Source organism: Mauremys mutica, chromosome 6 (assembly GCF_020497125.1).
Source record: "Mauremys mutica isolate MM-2020 ecotype Southern chromosome 6, ASM2049712v1, whole genome shotgun sequence".
Classification (NCBI taxonomy): Eukaryota; Metazoa; Chordata; order Testudines; family Geoemydidae; genus Mauremys; species Mauremys mutica.
In genome coordinates, this window is record NC_059077.1 from 114803489 (window position 1) to 114821461 (window position 17973).

At 45.9% G+C, this 17973-nt stretch overlaps 1 protein-coding gene across 1 annotated transcript; it reads left to right on the forward strand.

Annotated features, from left to right (window-relative positions):
- Window positions 1-1120: 1120 nt before the first annotated feature.
- On the forward strand, window positions 1121-10699 carry GNG10 (G protein subunit gamma 10). Its single transcript, XM_045020130.1, has 3 exons — window positions 1121-1471; window positions 7041-7172; window positions 9737-10699. Exons 1-2 carry the CDS (start codon window positions 1391-1393, stop codon window positions 7164-7166), a joined length of 207 nt encoding a protein of 68 aa, XP_044876065.1. The 5' UTR covers window positions 1121-1390; the 3' UTR covers window positions 7167-7172; window positions 9737-10699.
- Window positions 10700-17973: the final 7274 nt, after the last annotated feature.

A 17973-nucleotide genomic window follows, 5' to 3' on the forward strand; every position in this document is an offset into this window, starting at 1 on the left:
TCGCCATATTTGAGGTCGGGAAGGGATTTTCCTTGGGCAGATTGGCAGAGGCCCTGGAGGTTTTTCGCCTTCCTCTGCAGCATGGGGCACGGGTCACTTGCTGGAGGATTCTCTGCAGCTTGAGGTCTTCGAACCACAATTTGAGGACTTCAGTAACTCAGACATAGGTTAGAGGTTTGTTATAGAAGTGGGTGGGTGAGATTCTGTGGCATGCATTGTGCAGGTCAGACTAGATGATCATAATGGTCCCTTCTGACCTTAAAGTCTATGAGTCTATAAGTTCTAGATGTAGGTGACAATTTGTAACTGCTGTGTGGCTAGGTTTTTTTTTATGTTTATTAATCTAAAGACTGCAGTTTTGATCACTGAGTAGGGCCAATATTTATATTTTTGTTTATCTGTTGTCTGGAGAATTTAGCTAATTCTAATGGTTGCAGTACAACTGTTCTACACCAAATGTACTTAAGCCCAGATCCTGAAAAGATCCATGTGAGCAAACCTCTGTGAGGTTAGTTATACACAGTCAAAAAAAAAAGTCTAATCCAAAACCCTGAAGCTAACTCCAAGACTCCTATTTAACCGGCTTTCAATCAATGGCAACTATTCACATGTATGGCTGGATCCCTTTACAGGCCTAAGGAGTGCAGCTGTAAGATCTTCAGGCCAGGGACCCTGTTTTCCTGATTTTATTTCAAACAGTTCCATGAACACTATTGGTGCATAGCAAACAAGGAGAATGTTTTTTACACTCATATTAATGAAAACATCCCAGTGCAACCGCGGCACGTGAACGCAAAAGGAATCCTACAACACTTCTAACAAGCCACTGCTACATTGTTCTTCCGATAAACCCATTTAAGGCAGGGCCACTGTCCTGCGTTTGCAGGCAGCTAGAACAAAGAGGAGCCTCCCATTTTCTGGGCATTGGTTAATTAAGGAAGCCTTTTGTTTTCCTCCCTCAAGAGCAGCCAGCATTTAACTATGAGCAGGAGTCCGGACCTTTGGCAGACAGGCTGCCCAAGCAATGCAATATTAATCCGTGTAATAACTTCGCGACCCGGCTGCCGACCCTCGCAAGGGCCCGCAGGTTGATAACGTTGCACGCCCACAAAACTTTCCGGTGTAGTTACAATCCGAAGTGCAGGGCGAGCGCTGACGCCCCGGGGCCAGGCGTAGCAAGGCGCCGCGGGTTGCCACGCATGAGCAGGGGCACGCGTGGCCCCGCCGGATCGGGCCCTCCGCCACGTCGCGGCGGGCTCGGTGGCCTCTAGATGGTGCTCTGGGCAGCGCCTGCTCCTTGCGAGCCCGTGGCGGGGCCGCCGCCTCCTCCCCCTCTGAGCTCAGTTCCTGCTGCCCCGCGTCTCTCGGGGCTGCCGAGCTCGCCGCCAGCATGTCCTCCAACGCCAGCCTGAGCAGCATGCAGCGGCTGGTGGAGCAGCTCAAGCTGGAGGCGGGGGTGGAGAGGATCAAGGTGAGAGCCCCGGGCAGGGCAGGGCGCTGCTGGCCCGCAAAGGGGCGGGGTGGGGAGGGCTGGGCTGGGCTGGGCTGGGCTCTGGTGGCCCGCTGCGAAGTCGGAGGCCAGTGGCAAGAAAAGTGGGCGAGCAGTGTGGCCGTGGCTGGGGTCGGGGGAGCGCGAGGGTAAAGGCACTTGGCTGGGGGTCCAGCCACCACTACTAGCTCCGACCACCCCGTCTCGGGTGACCAGCTGTCCCCACCTTAGGGGCTTTATCTTACCTAAGAAACTGTACCCTCCCTCCCCCCAGAAAAAAGTATCCCGATTTTTCACACTTGCTACCTGGTCACCCTGTGCCAAGCTCCCACAGCAGCGGCCCATGCACCCAGAGGAGAGGAAAGGGCTTTGACTACTAAATCTGCAGAGATGGGGGGGGGGGGGGAGCCACTGATGGAAGCAGCCGTGAGGGCTTGGAACCCAGGGATGCTGTTGGTCTAGGCCGATGGTTCGGTTCTGTCCTGTTCTGTAACTGGCTTGTCTGCGTTGGGCAGCACAAACTGAGCAGCTGCTCTGTTCAGCTGACCTGGGCATGGGGAGATCAGCGCTCCCCAGCCTGGCTGCACTGCAAGGATCAGTAGGTTGGGACAGGGCTGGAGTTCTGTGACCAGGCTTTCGTTACCTGGCTGGGTCAAAAAAGGGTCTTCTTTACAGCGATTGTAGGCAGGAGCGGCTCTAGGTATTTTGCTGCCCCAAGCACGGCAGGCAGGCTGCCTTCGGCGGCTTGCCTGCGGGAGGTCCCCGGTCCCACGGATTTGGCGGCACGCCTGTGGGAGGTCTGCCGAAGCTGTGGGACCAGCGGACCCTCCGCAGGCATGCCGTGGAAGGCAACCTGCCTGCCGCCCTCGGGGCGACTGGCAGAGCGCCCCCTGTGGCTTGCTGCCCCAGGCACGCGCTTGGCGTGCTGGTGCCTGGAGCTGCCTCTGATTGTAGGTTCAACAAGGCTGTCGGGGCGGGGGCTGGTGGTTCTGGGCACAACTTGGTACCTGGGTGGGGGTCTGCTGATCTGGCATCCAGGGAACTACCTTCAGCTGTGGTGGCTTCTGTTTATGTTAGGAGTAGAATGTAGCAAACAGCTGGCATGGAAGTCTCATCAAACCAATGGCTGAGTAGCCCCCCAGGTCTGTGGTGGTTTGCAAGGGGAAAAGGCCATTAGTTGATTGCGTTTTTTAACATAGGCTTATTTTCTGTTGTTCTGTAGGGTTTGGTGTTAAATACCATGAGCTGCCCCTTCCTTAGCTAGCTCCGTAGGACAGAAGTAGGCAAGGACTTGGCCCAGCCCCAGGCTGGTGGGAAGAGCAAACTTGGAGAAGGCTGTGGGGAGGAGAGATGCTTAAGCAGTCCCTGCCGACTAACCTGTGTTTATCTCCCTGGGGTGGGGTTACTTGTCTTCAGTTTGAAGTATTTTGATAAAGGACTGGGAGAGAGTGACTGAATGATGTACTTTTGGGGACAGGTTCTGAGCCTCAGATGCAGCATGTGGCGTGCCTGCCAATCCAACTCATCAGTGTGGCAGGAGAGCATTTCCCAGGGAAAAAGGCTATAATGAATAATATAGCAGAACCTCATTAATTCTTTTTCCTGATCCACAAACATGATAACCTTTAGACCCCAAATCTGCTGATCTCACCCACTTCCAATTAGACTTGAATAGAGAGGCTGTAACGATGCCTGCCAATTCCTAGATGTGTGTATGTTTGTTTTTAATCATTATTTCTTTTATAAAATCCTGCCAACAAAAAGCCTCGTTTTATAGCTGGTGATCATTTTAGAATTCCATGTTCCATAGTTGCTTTGATAAAGGAACTCTTTCTAGCTATGTGCAAAGTCCAACCCTGTTTCAGGCTGTAAAACAATGAAAGTAAAATTAATTTGCATTCAGTATTTTCCTCCTCTCTCATCACCCCAAGTGTGCACACAGCCTTACTCTGCCGTGTTCAATAAAACACAGGCTTATCTTGAAATCAGATTTGAATACAGCTCCAGTACTTTAAACTGTGGCCATTTAGGCAGCTATTTTATAACTAAAAAAATCTAGTCTGAGTTGTTTCTCAATTTGTGCTCATCTGCTTCGCAGTGAAAGTGGCAAGTGCATAACTCCCTGACTTGTACAATTACATGATGAAAGTAAGATGGTATTTTAACATTTACTAATAGAACCAAGAAGGCTCATCAGTAATTAAAACTAAACAATATTAGTTAAAATGACTGATTCAGTAACAGGGATTATAGTTTCTCATTTGTTTGCTTGCATGTTCATTCATTACATTTGGGAATCTGCAACGAATAGCCTAGTCAATAGTACAAATATGCACAGTTCTTCTGTATTGTAGCAGTGCGGTATTGTCTATTACAGTGGAGGGTGCCTAATCATTTCCATTCCAATGTTCTGTTTTCAACATTCACCCGTCTGGCAGAAATTTCCATTTTTGTTCTTTGTTGGAAGGATGTTTGGTTTGTTTATTGGGCTCTCTGGTTTTATTTGTTGGACTTTTTAAAAAAAAGTCAGATTAAAAAAATTTCTCTTAGCAAGATAATTTGATCACAGACCAGTAAAATAGGCATAAAAAGAGAAAACTCCAAGGAATAGAATATAATGATGAAACGACATGCAGGTGGATTTTAAAAGATGCTGAGGTGGATGCTGTGTTGGGGGAAAGGAGAGCTCTCTTTTGGCTGTTCAGAGTATGTGATGAATTATCAGAGGGAAATCCACCCTCACGGTTGCACGCTCTGGTAAGGTTTTTGCCCTTCTCTCCAGATGAGTGCCCAGGGAGCAAGACTCTCCCAAAGGAGGAGCCTGGTCTGAAAGTGATACCTACACACAGGGACATGCACAAAGGGGGGTTGCTGGGCTGAGCGCACTTACTGCCATATGCTGAAATATGATAGATTAGGGAGTGAGGGGGAAAACGTACATTTGGCTTGCATGGATCGCGCACAAGCAATAATGACAGATGGCCCTGCTACTGCACAGTACTAACCTGTGGCACATAGACTGCTACTACACAGCTGCCGCATGCAAGGTGTGCACCTCCTTCAGACATAGTTATCAACAGCAGTAGGATACATATGGCTCCTTGCTCATCGGCTGGCTGCAAAGTTTGCAAAGCTAGGCAGAAGAGGGCTGCAGAGTGGTGCTGAGCACCGTACAACATGGCATATCCAGGACACACTCTGCTAATTACTCCATAGCAGAGCATTGTGTAGCCCTGCCCTTATCTTCTGCACTTTGGTATTGGCATAGGGCACTCAAATACACTAATTAGCTCTTTGGGTGCAAGGTCACACAACAGGAAAGGGTTCAATTTTCAGGCTCCTCAGTAGCGACTGGTGCTGTGGTCCAGAGAATGGTGTGGTTCGGAAATGATGAATCCAGTCCCAGAAAGGGACCAAGAAAGAATAAGAAACCCTTCAGGCATCCAGAAGGGGAGGCTCCATGGTCAGGGAGAATGGCACAGTCAGTCAGTCTACTTCTGCTGAGATGCAGAGTCCCTTCTACCATTGCCTCTTGGGTGAGGCTGCCTCAGGCATCTCTGAGGCTCTGAACACAGCGTGGTGGGACGAGATACGCAGAAGAATTAATATTGTAGGGGGTGGTGGCTGGCAATGAATAGAACAGACCCCAAAAAGGGAACTGAGTAAGAGGGCAGAGAAAAGCCACACCGTGTGCTTGGGAATGCTGCTGGATCTGGCAGTCAGAGAAGGGCAGCAAGCTCACTAGGCCCGAGGGATGGATGGTCAGGGCCGTCCTTAGGCATATGCAGCATAGGTGGCTGTGTAGGGCACCTAAAAATTTGGGGCACCTGTGGGTGTTAGTGTTCACCCTCCTGCCTCTTCCTATCCCTGTTCTGACCCTTCCTGCAGGCACCCACCACAGCTGGCTGCTGCAGCCTAGTGAGTCTTCCTCTGGAGGGGATCTAGTACTTTAAAAGTGAAAAACCTTCCAGCCTGCCAGACCTATTAGCTCAACACTGAAACTGTTAGAGCCATTCAAGTGGTAATGAAGCCATTTAACAGGCTTTTGGCAACACCCAGGTATTACTGTCAGTTTCTGAATTTCCTGACCAAGACAGTTGTGCATTACTGTAATAAAATTTGCTGTAAAAATATTTCATTAGTGTGTTGCTGAAGATTATAAAATCACATCTCTAAAAATCCTTGCATAGATATTTAGATGCACAGTCTGAGAATTCATCTTTAGCCTTAAATGCTTGGATCTTCAGACATATAGTTTTTTAAATAAATCCTTCAAAAGACCACCCTTATCTAAAATACACATGCGAGCCCTGGCTGACGGGCATGGTGCACCAGTTTAATAATACTGAATAGAGCCCCATAAATCCTAAGGATGGCCCTGTGGATGGCCCATTCATGGCAACGGGGACGTTGGGGTCACTGTCCCAATCCAGCAAGTAAAACCCTACAGTCCCCTCTTCTGGGAGTGCTGGGGTGCTGCACAGGGAGGGAGAGCTATATTCCCTGAGCTGAGAAAAAGGCCTGGTGTGTGGCTTCAGGTGAGGACGTCACACTTGGTGATTGGGGATTCCAGTTAGTGTTCTCCAGTAGTGCCCTTTGGCTGACTAAAATCCTACCACGTTGGTAGACAGACACCCCATCCTTAAACGTTTCCTGGATCCACACTGCTGTCTGCATCCTCGCTGTCTGATTCCTGGATCTCTCTCTGTCCAGCTCCAAAAGTTGCATATGCTAACCAGCCTGCTATCTAAGAGGAGAGCATGGTTGCCTCAGGCTCTTCAATACCTTCTGTCTCCTGAGCTTGCTTCAGACCTCTCAGGCCACTCCTCTTCAGGTGCCTATATCTAGATCTAGGAGATTAACTTTAGGCACCCCATCTTGATAATTTTGACCTAAATTAAATTTTTTAAAGGAGGTTCAAATTTTAAGCCCTTCACTCTGCCACACTCTGCTATCCTATGTCTCACCTGATTTGTCTTCTCTTATTTAGCATGTAAGCTCTTTGGGATGAGAACAATGTTTTCCATGGTGGGAAGCACTGTGTACGTTGCTATGTGCAGGGCCGACGAGGTGTGGGCGGAAGCCGGTACAAATTACCAGGGCCTAGCGGTCCGGAAGGGGGCCCAGGGCCTGGCTTCCCTGGCCCTATTTATCTGGTCCGTCCTTGCTGGGGGGCCCAAAACATTTTTTTTTACCGGGGCCCGAAACCACTCTCGGCGGCCCTGGCTATGTGCCTATTTTGTAATAAACTACACAAGAAAATTGAATTGCTCTGTGGCACAATGGAACCGAATTCCGTGGCACCAACACCTACATTCCACATGCTGCTGTGGCTGAGAATTGAAAATACTCATTGATGCTACATCTGTCTTGTCAGAGCTTTGTGTGTTTGAATCTGCATTATTTTAATCAACACTTTTTGCTTTGGGAGCTGGCTTGGCTGCTTTCCCACTCTGTGATAATAGTTCCTCTTTTTAGTAACCATCTACTAGACGCCAGGGAATGAACTGGTTTCCCCTGTGTATATGAGTGTTTCTTTTTCTTTGTACAGGTCTCTCAGGCAGCTGCAGAACTTCAGCAGTATTGTATGCAGAACGCCTGCAAAGATGCCCTGCTAATAGGTGTTCCTGCTGGGAGCAATCCTTTCCGGGAGCCTAGATCCTGTGCTTTACTCTGAAGTCAGGTAGGGTAGCGACAGAAGTCGTATATGCTATCTGCTGTAAACCCCAAGCCCTAGAAATGACCAGTTTCCATTGGGTTTTCTTTTTGTCTCTTACATACATACATACCAACAATACCTCTTCTGTAGCAAAGTGCTTACTTTTTTTCTACCCTGGCCCTCCAAATGGATTCCTAGTCCCTCTGGGCACTAGAGTTAAAACATGTTTCTCCCTCCGGATGTCCCTCCTGTCTTTTTTTGCTTGTTGGCGGATACGGTGTCTGTAGCTATTTTTAAAATGAGTCTTCAGCAACAGCAGGATGTTGGGTGCGTAATCGGTTTGATACTCTGCACTTCAGATAAGACCCTTCTTCATTTTGGAGTCTAGGAAGGGTTTAGAGATCAAAGGCAACAGGCGTTGATGGCACACTTCCAAGTTAGCTTTTATCTTCTCCCGCTGTAACTGCAGATTGTTTCTACTCAGCCATGCTCTCAATCCCCATTCCTCCATTGGCGGTGACCAGGGAAAAGGCAGCTACCTCCACTTGAGAGTAGGAAACTGTCCCTCCAGAGGAGCATGGCGTACTACCCAAAATGGCCAGTAAGGGACCCAGTTCCCCTTCCCCCAAAGTTGAGTCATCTCCCTATGCTTGCATCTCCAGATGGCCTTCACATTACATTCACAGTGGTTTACGAATGAATATTGTCTAAGAAGTGATTTCCAGGGGTGCTTTCTTCCAGCAGATATTGCATTCATGCTGAGGTACCATTTTAGAAGATCAGTTATCTGGGGAAAGGAAGGAAATTTAGAAGAAGGATTGACTGTGCAGTAAACTTAAGCATACATGGATGATTCTGTTGACCCAATAATAGATCATCCAGTTTTTTAATTAACTTAAGCACAGCATTTAACATGTTCAATGCCATTTGCAGTCTCTTACAATGCATTTCAAACATACCGTTTTTCCTGTTACTTCACACCCGTTAACTCTCTTCAGCTCTTGATGATTGAAATGCATCAAATGGAACTGCATTCTTGGTTAGTGTCTTTGTTAACTAACGCAGTCCCAAAAGAGGCTGCAGGCAGCTTGAAAGAAACAAATGAGGCTGCAGCATTTGCACTGATTTAAATAACTCTCTGCTTGTTAGAACACTTCAACTTGCATGTTGTATTGCAGTTCACTTAGGCTGTGTCTACACTAGGCTTTTCCCCACCATTGTTACAACTGGCGCAGCTCCATGAGAGACGGCAGCAACAGAGGGCCTAGTGTAGACTGATAACCACTGTCATCGTTGACCTGCTCTGAGCAAGTCTAAACAATGTGGTTCACACACCAGCAGCCACCTGAACGCTGTCTACACTAGTGCTCCCTGCATTGCTGGTAGCAACAGTGGGGAAAATTAAGAAAAAACCGAGTGTAGACAAATCATTAGGGTCCAGTCCTGCCAAGGCATTCTCACCTGTGTGTTTATTCCCATCCGTAGTCATAAGGACAGGCCTGGTACTTCAAGGGTGTGAGTAATTCTTTGCAGGCTCAAGCCCCTAGGTCTGGCCTAAAAATCTTACCTAGCACAATCAGCATGTGTAATGTAGGAGCAGCCAATTCTCATAATTCTTTAAAAGTGACAAATAAGGTAATAACTCCTGATAGGGAGGGTGGGTAAATTACCACGACAGGAGGAACGATGAGAGTCCCATTTACTTGCTCTTTGTTAGAGGATGCTGTCAACTTGACATCAATTCAGTTTAATTGGTATTTTTGTCCCTCTGCCAAATTTTGCGGTTTTAAAAATCACATTTTCCTATTTTTTTTTTAAATGTTTCTCTTCTGGAGCTGTGTCAAAGTAAAAGCTCCTGCAGCCAATGGTTCATCGGGCTGACGTGGTTAAGGCACGTCCATTTCATAGCCAGTGGTACACAAGGGAGTGGTGTGGTCAGCATCCTCTCTGACCATCTTTGGCTACTCTAACCCTATGGATCAGGCACTATTTTCACCTCTGCGGAGGTGGGTGAAAAAGGGGAAATTGACTGGGGGAAAAGTGCAGCTGATGGTTCAAAATGCTGTCAAATGCACAAACAGAAAAAATATTTTCTTTCAGTAATCGTAGGTGTCTCGGCAAATGTGATATTTAGGATGACAGTGACTCTTCCATATTCTGTTCCTTTTATGAAGCTGCCATTCTAGTTGTGTATATGTGTTTCTAGGACTTGACTCCACCTGAGTTAAGAAATAAAGTATCATGTGGTTATATTGGCCTGTCAAGATGCAGGATTTTTCTCCTGTTTGAGGAATAAGAGCCCAGTAGATGATTTATTGCAAGCATTCCAGAAGTCCATAAACGGGTACTGGGGTTTATGTTTTTCTTCTTTTGCTAATAGACCAATATTTCATAGCACTTTTGCTACTGCTTTATGAGGATAAAATGGTGGGGAGAAATTTTACAGAATTCCAGGAAGTTAGCATCCATCAGTGGCACGTTTAACCTAACCCACAGTGAAGAGGCTTCTGTGTTACAGCTTGTGAGAAGACTTTATTAAAGAAGAAAGGTGAAGACAGCCTTTAATAAAACTCTTTTTCCTTTTGTAGAGAACGTCGGTGGAGAGTTCTCTTCAAGCATGAAATGAATAACAGCTGCCTTTCCTTCTCAAGAAAACACTAGCTCTGTGCCCTACTTTTCCTGTGGCCAAAACAATCTCCTAGATATTTATCAATCTGTTCTGGTGTATCAGTAGTTGACTAGATCTTTTGCTAATATGTGTAAAGTATTTTATACGAGAAAGCACTCTTAATAACTGAGCTAACATTGTTTCCATAGTTACTACGCAAGGCTATTTAATTATGAGGTTGTTTACATTTTAGAAAGGAAAAAATATTTTAATTTTACCAGATAACTTTTTCCCCTCTTAATAATTGTGATGCCTGGATTAAGGATTTTTCCACACATTTAAATTGCTTCTTCCTCTCACCCACACTTGGGATTTACATTTTCTAAACAGACACCCACTGAGTGCATGTTAAAATACACAAGAACCCAGTTTTAATAAGAGACAGTGTTGCCAAATGGAAAGGTTTTTTGTTTTGTTTTTAAATTTTTAAGACTTGGGAGCTAACTCAGACTGCTTTGCAGCTGCCTTTAAATCAGTATGTGATGTCTTTTATAGAAATTGCCTGACAGTATGTAGCACAGACTTGATTCTTATGACACATTCACTACAGAATGTCCAACTTGTTTACTGTCTTTCTTATTTGTGCTTCTCAAGATACTGCTTTGTTGGAATTTTCTTAACATGTTTAAAATCTGATTAACAATATTCACAGAACACTAGAAAAACATGAATGCAAAATGAGTTCACACTCAGAATTATCAAGGCTTGAAATACACTCAGAGGCTTAATGAGTTGTGTATAATGTTGTTGGTTGTGTGCCTTTGTTTTTTTACAGAGCACTTTTACAAGACACTGCTTATTTTTTTAATAGTTTTTCATTTTGTTTACTCTCCAGTGTTTGTATTAATCTTTTAGAAGCTTGGAAATAAAATTTCTTTCCCTACTGCCTTTGACCTTTGTTTTATTATAAGGAGGAGGAGACTTGTTTGTTCATAGGAGGATTTTCGATTTAGACATGGGAAGGAGGGCTCATGAATTACATGGCATTTAGGGCTGCATAGGTTACTGCAGGAATCCAGAAAAGTTTGTCTCCTGTTAATAGAAAAGCAGTAGTTATAGATGTTTAACTTCTTTGTGTGAATAAGGGAAGGCATCAAAACCCAACTTATAGGAAGAAATGTGCACAGAGCATTTCATATGAAAGATGTGTATGATTCCTTAGAGTGAGATTTTCAAAGGGGACTCAGGGATTTGAACATTCATTTCCAATTAATGTCACTGGGAACTGGGCATCCAAATCCCATAGGCAGCTTGGAAAATCTCACCCTGAATCTTTCACAAATACCTTCATTCTGATGAGGTACAGAGAAGGAGCATACTAGTTTAGTGCCTATGAATATGCCCTGCCAATGTGAACTCTGCCGCCTTCCACAGGAAAGAATTTATGCCCTTCCTAGGCATTACTTCTTTCCACTCCCAGCCACCATGCTCCTTTCTGTTCTTATCTATTTTAGGTCACCTGAACATCTCACAGTTATTAGTCTATACCTCACAATGCTGCTGCAATGCAGGGAAATACTGCGATCCCCATTGTGCACACGGATATCTGAGGCCCAGAGGGAAAAAGTGACTTGCCCAAATTTAGGGAGCTTGTGACGGAGCAGGTCCATCACAAGACCCATCCTTCCTTATCAGTGCCTCCCTTTTGTATGATACAACTCAATAGCCTATAGAAAGATAGGGAATTTGCCAGTCCTCAGGTGTATTTCACCTGGGAAGTAAGCAAATTACCAATAACTTGGGTCTATCATTTAACTGTGACCATTCGACTTGGTTGAGGGTTGGTGGTGTTGGGTGCAAGGTGATGGGCTCAGACAAAAAGGTGCAGTGTGGTGCCTGGAGGTAGGTGTTTTCTGCATGAGTGGGAGAAAAATAGGGACAGAGTCATCAAGGATGAGTTGGACAGCATGGGTTGCTCAAAAAATCACTAGTGAATTCTGTATTAACATTCTGGGATTTTTAAAAAAAATGGATCTCTTTTAGAAGCTAAAAGCATTTAATATTTCTTAATATTAAATGAATGGGGAAAGTCGTCTTTTTTTGTAATACCGCCTTTGTGTGGGCCATTGTGAGAGGGGAGAAAGAGCCAAAGACCCATGGCTACACTTGCAAATTTGCAGCGCTGCAGCAGGGTGTGAAAACACACCCTCTCCAGCGCTGCAAATTGCGGCGCTGCAAAGCGCCAGTGTGGTCAAAGCCCCAGCGCACGGCTCCCAGCGCTGTACGTTATTTCCCACAGGGAGGTGGAGTACGGACAGTGCTGGGAGAGCTCTCTCCCAGCGCTGGCACTTTGACTACACTTAGCGCTTCAAAGCACTGCCGCGGTAGCGCTTTGAACTGCAAGTGTAGCCTCAGCCTAATAGTTTAACACTGGATGTTGGGGTTTTTCCTTTTTATTTAAGATGTTGCAGCAGCGAGCTTTGTAATTCCCCGTTTTCTGAACCAGCATAAAAGGAATACAGACAGCAAGTTACGTTCCCTTCACACCTAGCTTGCTGAAGGCAGTGTATCCCTGTATCTGTTTTTAAAGTTACCCACTGTAGGCTCTCTGTCAATGTTCTGTACTGTCTAACTTTTCTTGTATGGTCACATTCAAGTTTTGTATGTGTGAAAGACAAATAAAGGCTAGGGAGTAGAAGCTGTATTTTTTCCCTCCCCGTGGTTATCTACAACAGGTTTTGCAGAGCTGTAGTCTTACACTGAAGCAACAGATTCCTGAGCTTAGGAGTTTGGGGGAGAGTTTTCAAAAACACTACCAAATCTAGGATGCAAATAGAAAGAGAGTGGTTTGGTCAAGTGACCACAAAAATGGCTAGAAATAGCGAATGGACTGCAATGTCTATTTCAATCCACCTCCTATTCTGGGTAAAGTAGGGGGGAGGGTGGTTTGTTTGCAGTTCTACAGAAAATAATGATTTTGAATGTTGCATATGAAAGCTCTTTTCTAAACCCTCCTTCCCAGGCAACTTGCATGACAACAATTTCGGATCCTACTTTAAGTTAAAAGCTGCTGGTAGCATTGTTGCTGTTGTGGCAGGACTTCTGCAAGGGGAAATCGTTCAGCATATTTACTTCTAGGAATTCTTGCTTTAAAGCCAGGATCCCATTTTCCTTTTGAAAACAAAACCGCTGTCTCTGGTGATCTATTTATTTTGCTCAGATACAGAATATGCACTCGGTGAAAGCTTAAGGTCAAGATGATTTTTAAGTGCAAGTATAAGCATCCTGCGACATCTGTTCCTCACCCCCAGTTATTACATTAAATTTCAAATATTTTAGGGTCTGAAAAATTAAGTAATCAAAACCAGAGGCCACAAAACAAGCTCTGACGTTCTGGAGCTGAAACACATTCCTCTGCAAACCATATATTGCTACACCCATTCCTGCAGAAGGGAATTACATCCCACAGCCTGATCCATATGTCTCTCCAGCATTATAGCTGTTTTAATCACCAAGTGCTCACAGAGGTCAACTTTTCAGATGAAGAATGGGGGCCAGGTCTCTTCGTCGTCTTCTCCTGGAGCCAACAATGTCAGCTAGTGCCTCTGCTGGAAACCTCTCCTCAACCAAATGTATTCTGAGGCCAGAAAGGTCTGTATTCTACAGGCTTCCTGTAGAACGCAGGGCAGAGAACTTCCCTCCAGATAATTCCTGTTTGAACTGGAACAGATTTTTTTTTTAGAGAACCAACCTTGATTTAAAAATTGGCTCCTGGTGGATTCTCCAGCACTGGCACTCAAAATATTAGGAGAGTGATACTGGTGGGTGCTGAAGGATCTCAGTGGCTGTCAAGGACTCAGGATAACTTTTTTAAGGAAAAAGCTGTCATTGTTGGCAGCTGGTTTACATTTTGATGATTCTTTCCAAAATGAAAACTGGGAGTGTTGTGTATTTGGTTGTCATGGGTTTTGTTACTATGGCAACTGAGTTAGACTATTAAGGGATAGCTCAGCCGGTTTCAACCGGCTGAGTGAGCTCTCTGTGTCTGTAAATAAAATGGAGGTTTTGGTTAGCTGTCTGCTCTCTGGCCTCAAGTGATTGCTTCCTACACCGGCTGCCCCAAGGATTTAACACTGGCGACGAGGGTGGGATCCTGGTGCTGCTCCAGTAACAGAAGGAAGTAGAAGTCAAGGTAAAGACCAAACAAAGAAAAAAAGCTGCTTGTTTGCACTGACTGTGAAAGTGAAACTAAAAATCATGGCTACTCTGACCAGGCCCCTGGAGCCTTTTGATGAGAATACAGAGCAGTGGCATGTGTATACTGAGCGTTTTGAGCATTTTGGTATTGCAAATGACATTACAGAAGCGAAGAAGGTGCCAATATTCTTAACTGTTGTAGGGGCTAAAACCTACTCTCTGCTACGCAGCTTACTACACCCTGTTAAGCCTGAGACTAAATCTTACAGTGACATTGTGGAAATCCTGGGGTCTCATTTCTCCCCAAAACCACTGGTAATTGCTGAAAGATATAGGTTCCACAAAAGAGACCAAAAGGAAGATGAAACAGTTGTACAATTTGTAGCCATTTTAAAAAAGCTAGCAGAACACTGTGAATTTAAAGAGATGTTAAATGATGCCCTGCGTGACAGGTTAGTGTGTGGCCTCTGCAGTGAAGCTATACGGAAGCGCCTACTGACAGAGGCTCAGCTTACATTACAGAAGGCTGTTGATATTGCTGTCTCCATGGAACTGGCTACAAGGGAGGCACAATACATCGGTGCACCCCCTAGGGTGCAAAAAGTGTCACAAGAACCGACCCACAAAACTGTGCAGAGTCAAGAATGTTACCGCTGTGGTAAGCCAGGACACCAGGCATCAGAATGCTGGTGTAAGGACCTGGTGTGTCGACACTGTGGCAAAAAGGGACACATTGAGTGTGCCTGTAAACAAAAGAAAAAGAGGCCTGTGGTCTGGCCGACAAAAAGAGGAACCTTGCATACCCTAGAGCAGACCCAGGATGATCAAGGTGACACCGCCTCACAAGAGGAAGTGCCACTGCATGTTTTGTCTTTGGCAGCGGGCTCACATGAATACTGGGTAACCCCCTTATTGGAGGGCAAACCTATACGCATGGAACTAGACACCGGTGCAGCTGTCTCGCTGGTTCCTGAGACTGTGTATAAGGAAAAGCTACAGCATCTTCCGCTTAAGGCAACAAAAACTGTTCTGAAGACGTATACAGGTGAAGCTGTGCCCATGTTGGGCACTATTGATGTTAAGGTGGAGCTCAATGGACGGGCGGCTAAATTGCCACTGTTTGTGGTGAGAGGTAACTACCCAGCCTTAATGGGTAGGTCTTGGCTTGGGAAGATTCAGCTGAACTGGGCAGAAGTGCACCGGATGACTAAAGAAGAAACCAGTCTAACCCCTATACTAAGGAAACATGCTGCTGTTTTTGGAGATGATTTGGGAAGTATGAAGGGAATCACTGTGACATTGAACATTAAACCTGGCAGTCCACCAAAATATCTGAAAGCCCGAACTGTGCCATATGCCATCAGGCCAAAAGTTGAAGCAGACCTGGAGCGCCTGGTCACCAATGGAGTCCTAATACTAGTTACCCATAGCTCATGGGCCACTCCTATCGTTCCAATAGTGAAGAAAGATGGCTCTCTCCAGATTTGCGGTGATTTTAAAGTCACTGTCAACCCAGTGTTGTGTGCAGAGCAATACCCGCTTCCCCGCATCGATGACCTCTTCGCAGGCCTGGCTGGGGGACAAAAGTTCAGTAAGATTGATCTGAGTCAAGCATATTTACAGATGCACGTCGATGAAAAGTTCCAAGAGCTGTTGACTATTGTGACTCATAAGGGGCTTTATCGATACTGTCGCCTACCCTTCGGAATCACATCGGCTCCCGCCCTGTTCCAGAGGGCTATGGACCAGATCTTGTGTGGCTTGTCAGGAGTTCAGTGCTATCTGGATGATATCCTGGTCACTGGAAGAAATGAAGAGGATCACTTAAAGAATTTAGAGGCTACCCTACAAAGACTGGAAGAGTATGGCCTACGAGTTCGCAAAGACAAGTGTGAATTCTTCAAGCCCTCTGTTGAATATTTGGGACACATCATCGATTCTGCAGGTCTTCATAAGGCCCCTGCAAAAGTTAAAGCTATTGTGGAGGTTCCCCCACCTCGAAATGTAAGCCAGCTGTGCTCATTTCTAGGACTACTGAACTATTATGGAAAGTTCATCTCACAGTTAGCCACACTGCTAAAACCACTTCATGAGCTCCTTGGGGAGAACAAGGCCTGGAAGTGGACTGAAGCCTGTGATGTTGCATTTAACAAAGCTAAGGATGCATTGTTAAATTCTGAAGTTCTAACGCACTTTGATCCATCCTTACCCCTGCAATTGGCCTGCGATGCTTCCCCTTATGGAGTGGGAGCGGTCGTGTCACACATTATGCCTTCGGGAGAAGAAAGACCTATTGCTTTTGCTTCACGCACTCTAAGCAAAGCAGAAACTAACTACGCCCAAATCGAACGTGAGGCATTAGGAATGGTTTTTGGAATTAGCAAAGAATCCTGTGGCACCTTATAGACTAACAGACGTTTTGCAGCATGAGCTTTCATGGGTGAATACCCACTTCTTCGGATGCAAGAAGACTAACCAGACTAACACGGCTACCCCTCTGATACTTTTTGGAATTAGGAAGTTTCATCAGTACCTGTTTGGGCGAAAGTTTACTCTTCTTACAGACCATCGACCTCTGACATCAATTTTTGGACCCTACACAGGCATTCCCCCATTAGCTGCTAGTCGTATGCAACGTTGGGCATTGATACTTTCTGCACACACACATGAAATCAAATATCGGAAATCCACTCTGCACGGCAATGCAGCTGGCCTCTCAAGGTTGCCTTTACCAGTCAAACATCAAGATAGTGCCCAAAAGGAAATCTTCTACTTTGAACAGGTAGAGAATACACCCATCACTGCTACTCAGATAAAGAAGGCAACCCGTGTTGACCCAGTATTATCCCAAGTTATGGACCTGGTGATGCATGGAAAATCTCGACAAACCTCTCCGGTCTCACCCGACCTTGTTCCCTACATGTCCAGGCGGACGGAGTTATCGGTCCAATCTGGTTGTTTGTTGTGGGGGAGGCGTGTCATTATTCCACCACCCCTGAGATCACAGATGTTAGAACAGCTACATTCCGGTCACTGTGGAATAGTGCGCATGAAGGAAATTGCACGAAGCTATTTTTGGTGGCCTAGATTGGACAGTGCTATTGAAGAGAAGGCAAAAGCTTGTATGTCATGTCAGGGTGTAAGAAATGCACCCCAGTTGGCACCCCTACACCCATGGGACTGGCCTGAAAACCCGTGGCAACGTATTCACGTTGACTTTGCTGGCCCCCTTGAAGGAAGCATGTTCTTGGTGGCAGTAGATGCCCATTCTAAATGGCCAGAAGTCTCTATAATGCAGTCCACTACTGCAGAGAGTACTATTCAAAAACTACGAGGACTCTTTAGTCGTTTTGGTCTGCCAGAACAACTTGTGAGCGACAACGGACCGCAGTTCGTCTCTCAGGAGTTTCAAAATTTTATGAAGGCAAATGGGATACACCACATCACGTCAGCACCATATCATCCGTCCACCAACGGATTAGCTGAAAGATTTGTGCAGACAATGAAAAACACTTTGAAATCAGCAAAGGGACAACACTCCATTCAAAAGCGTCTGGATACCTTCTTACTTTCCTATAGAAACACACCTCATGCTACGACCCAGGCTTCCCCAGCCTTTCTAATGATGGGACGACAGCTGCGCACTTGCTTTGATCTGCTGAAACCTTCTGAACCCAGACAAACTGTGCAACATCAGCAGCAATATCAAGTCATCAGACGGGCACCCAGAGCAAAAGACCGAACCTTTAGCCCAGGACAGCCAGTTTTGGCTCGGAATTATACTTCCAGAGCTAAATGGGTCCCGGCCACAGTCATCACTCAAACAGGACCTGTTTCCTATACAGTCCGGACTGCAGAGAATCTTACCTGGTGGCGACATGTAGATCAGCTGTTGCCAGGTCATGCCAGTCTTCAGGACGCATCTGCAGTTGAGGGGTCTGACTTCACCCCTCCTGGTGAGACACCGAATCATGAGTCACCTGTTCCTGACTGTTCTCCTCCATTACCACCGGCAGCTGA

What these genes read in the sequence shown, in the direction of transcription:
- GNG10 (XM_045020130.1), top strand. Translation starts at nt 1,391, where the DNA reads ATGTCCTCCAACGCCAGCCTGAGCAGCATGCAGCGGCTGGTGGAGCAG. An exon ending in CGGGGGTGGAGAGGATCAAG is followed by an intron (nt 1,472 to 7,040) that starts GTGAGAGCCCCG and finishes TTCTTTGTACAG; the next exon opens with GTCTCTCAGGCAGCTGCAGA.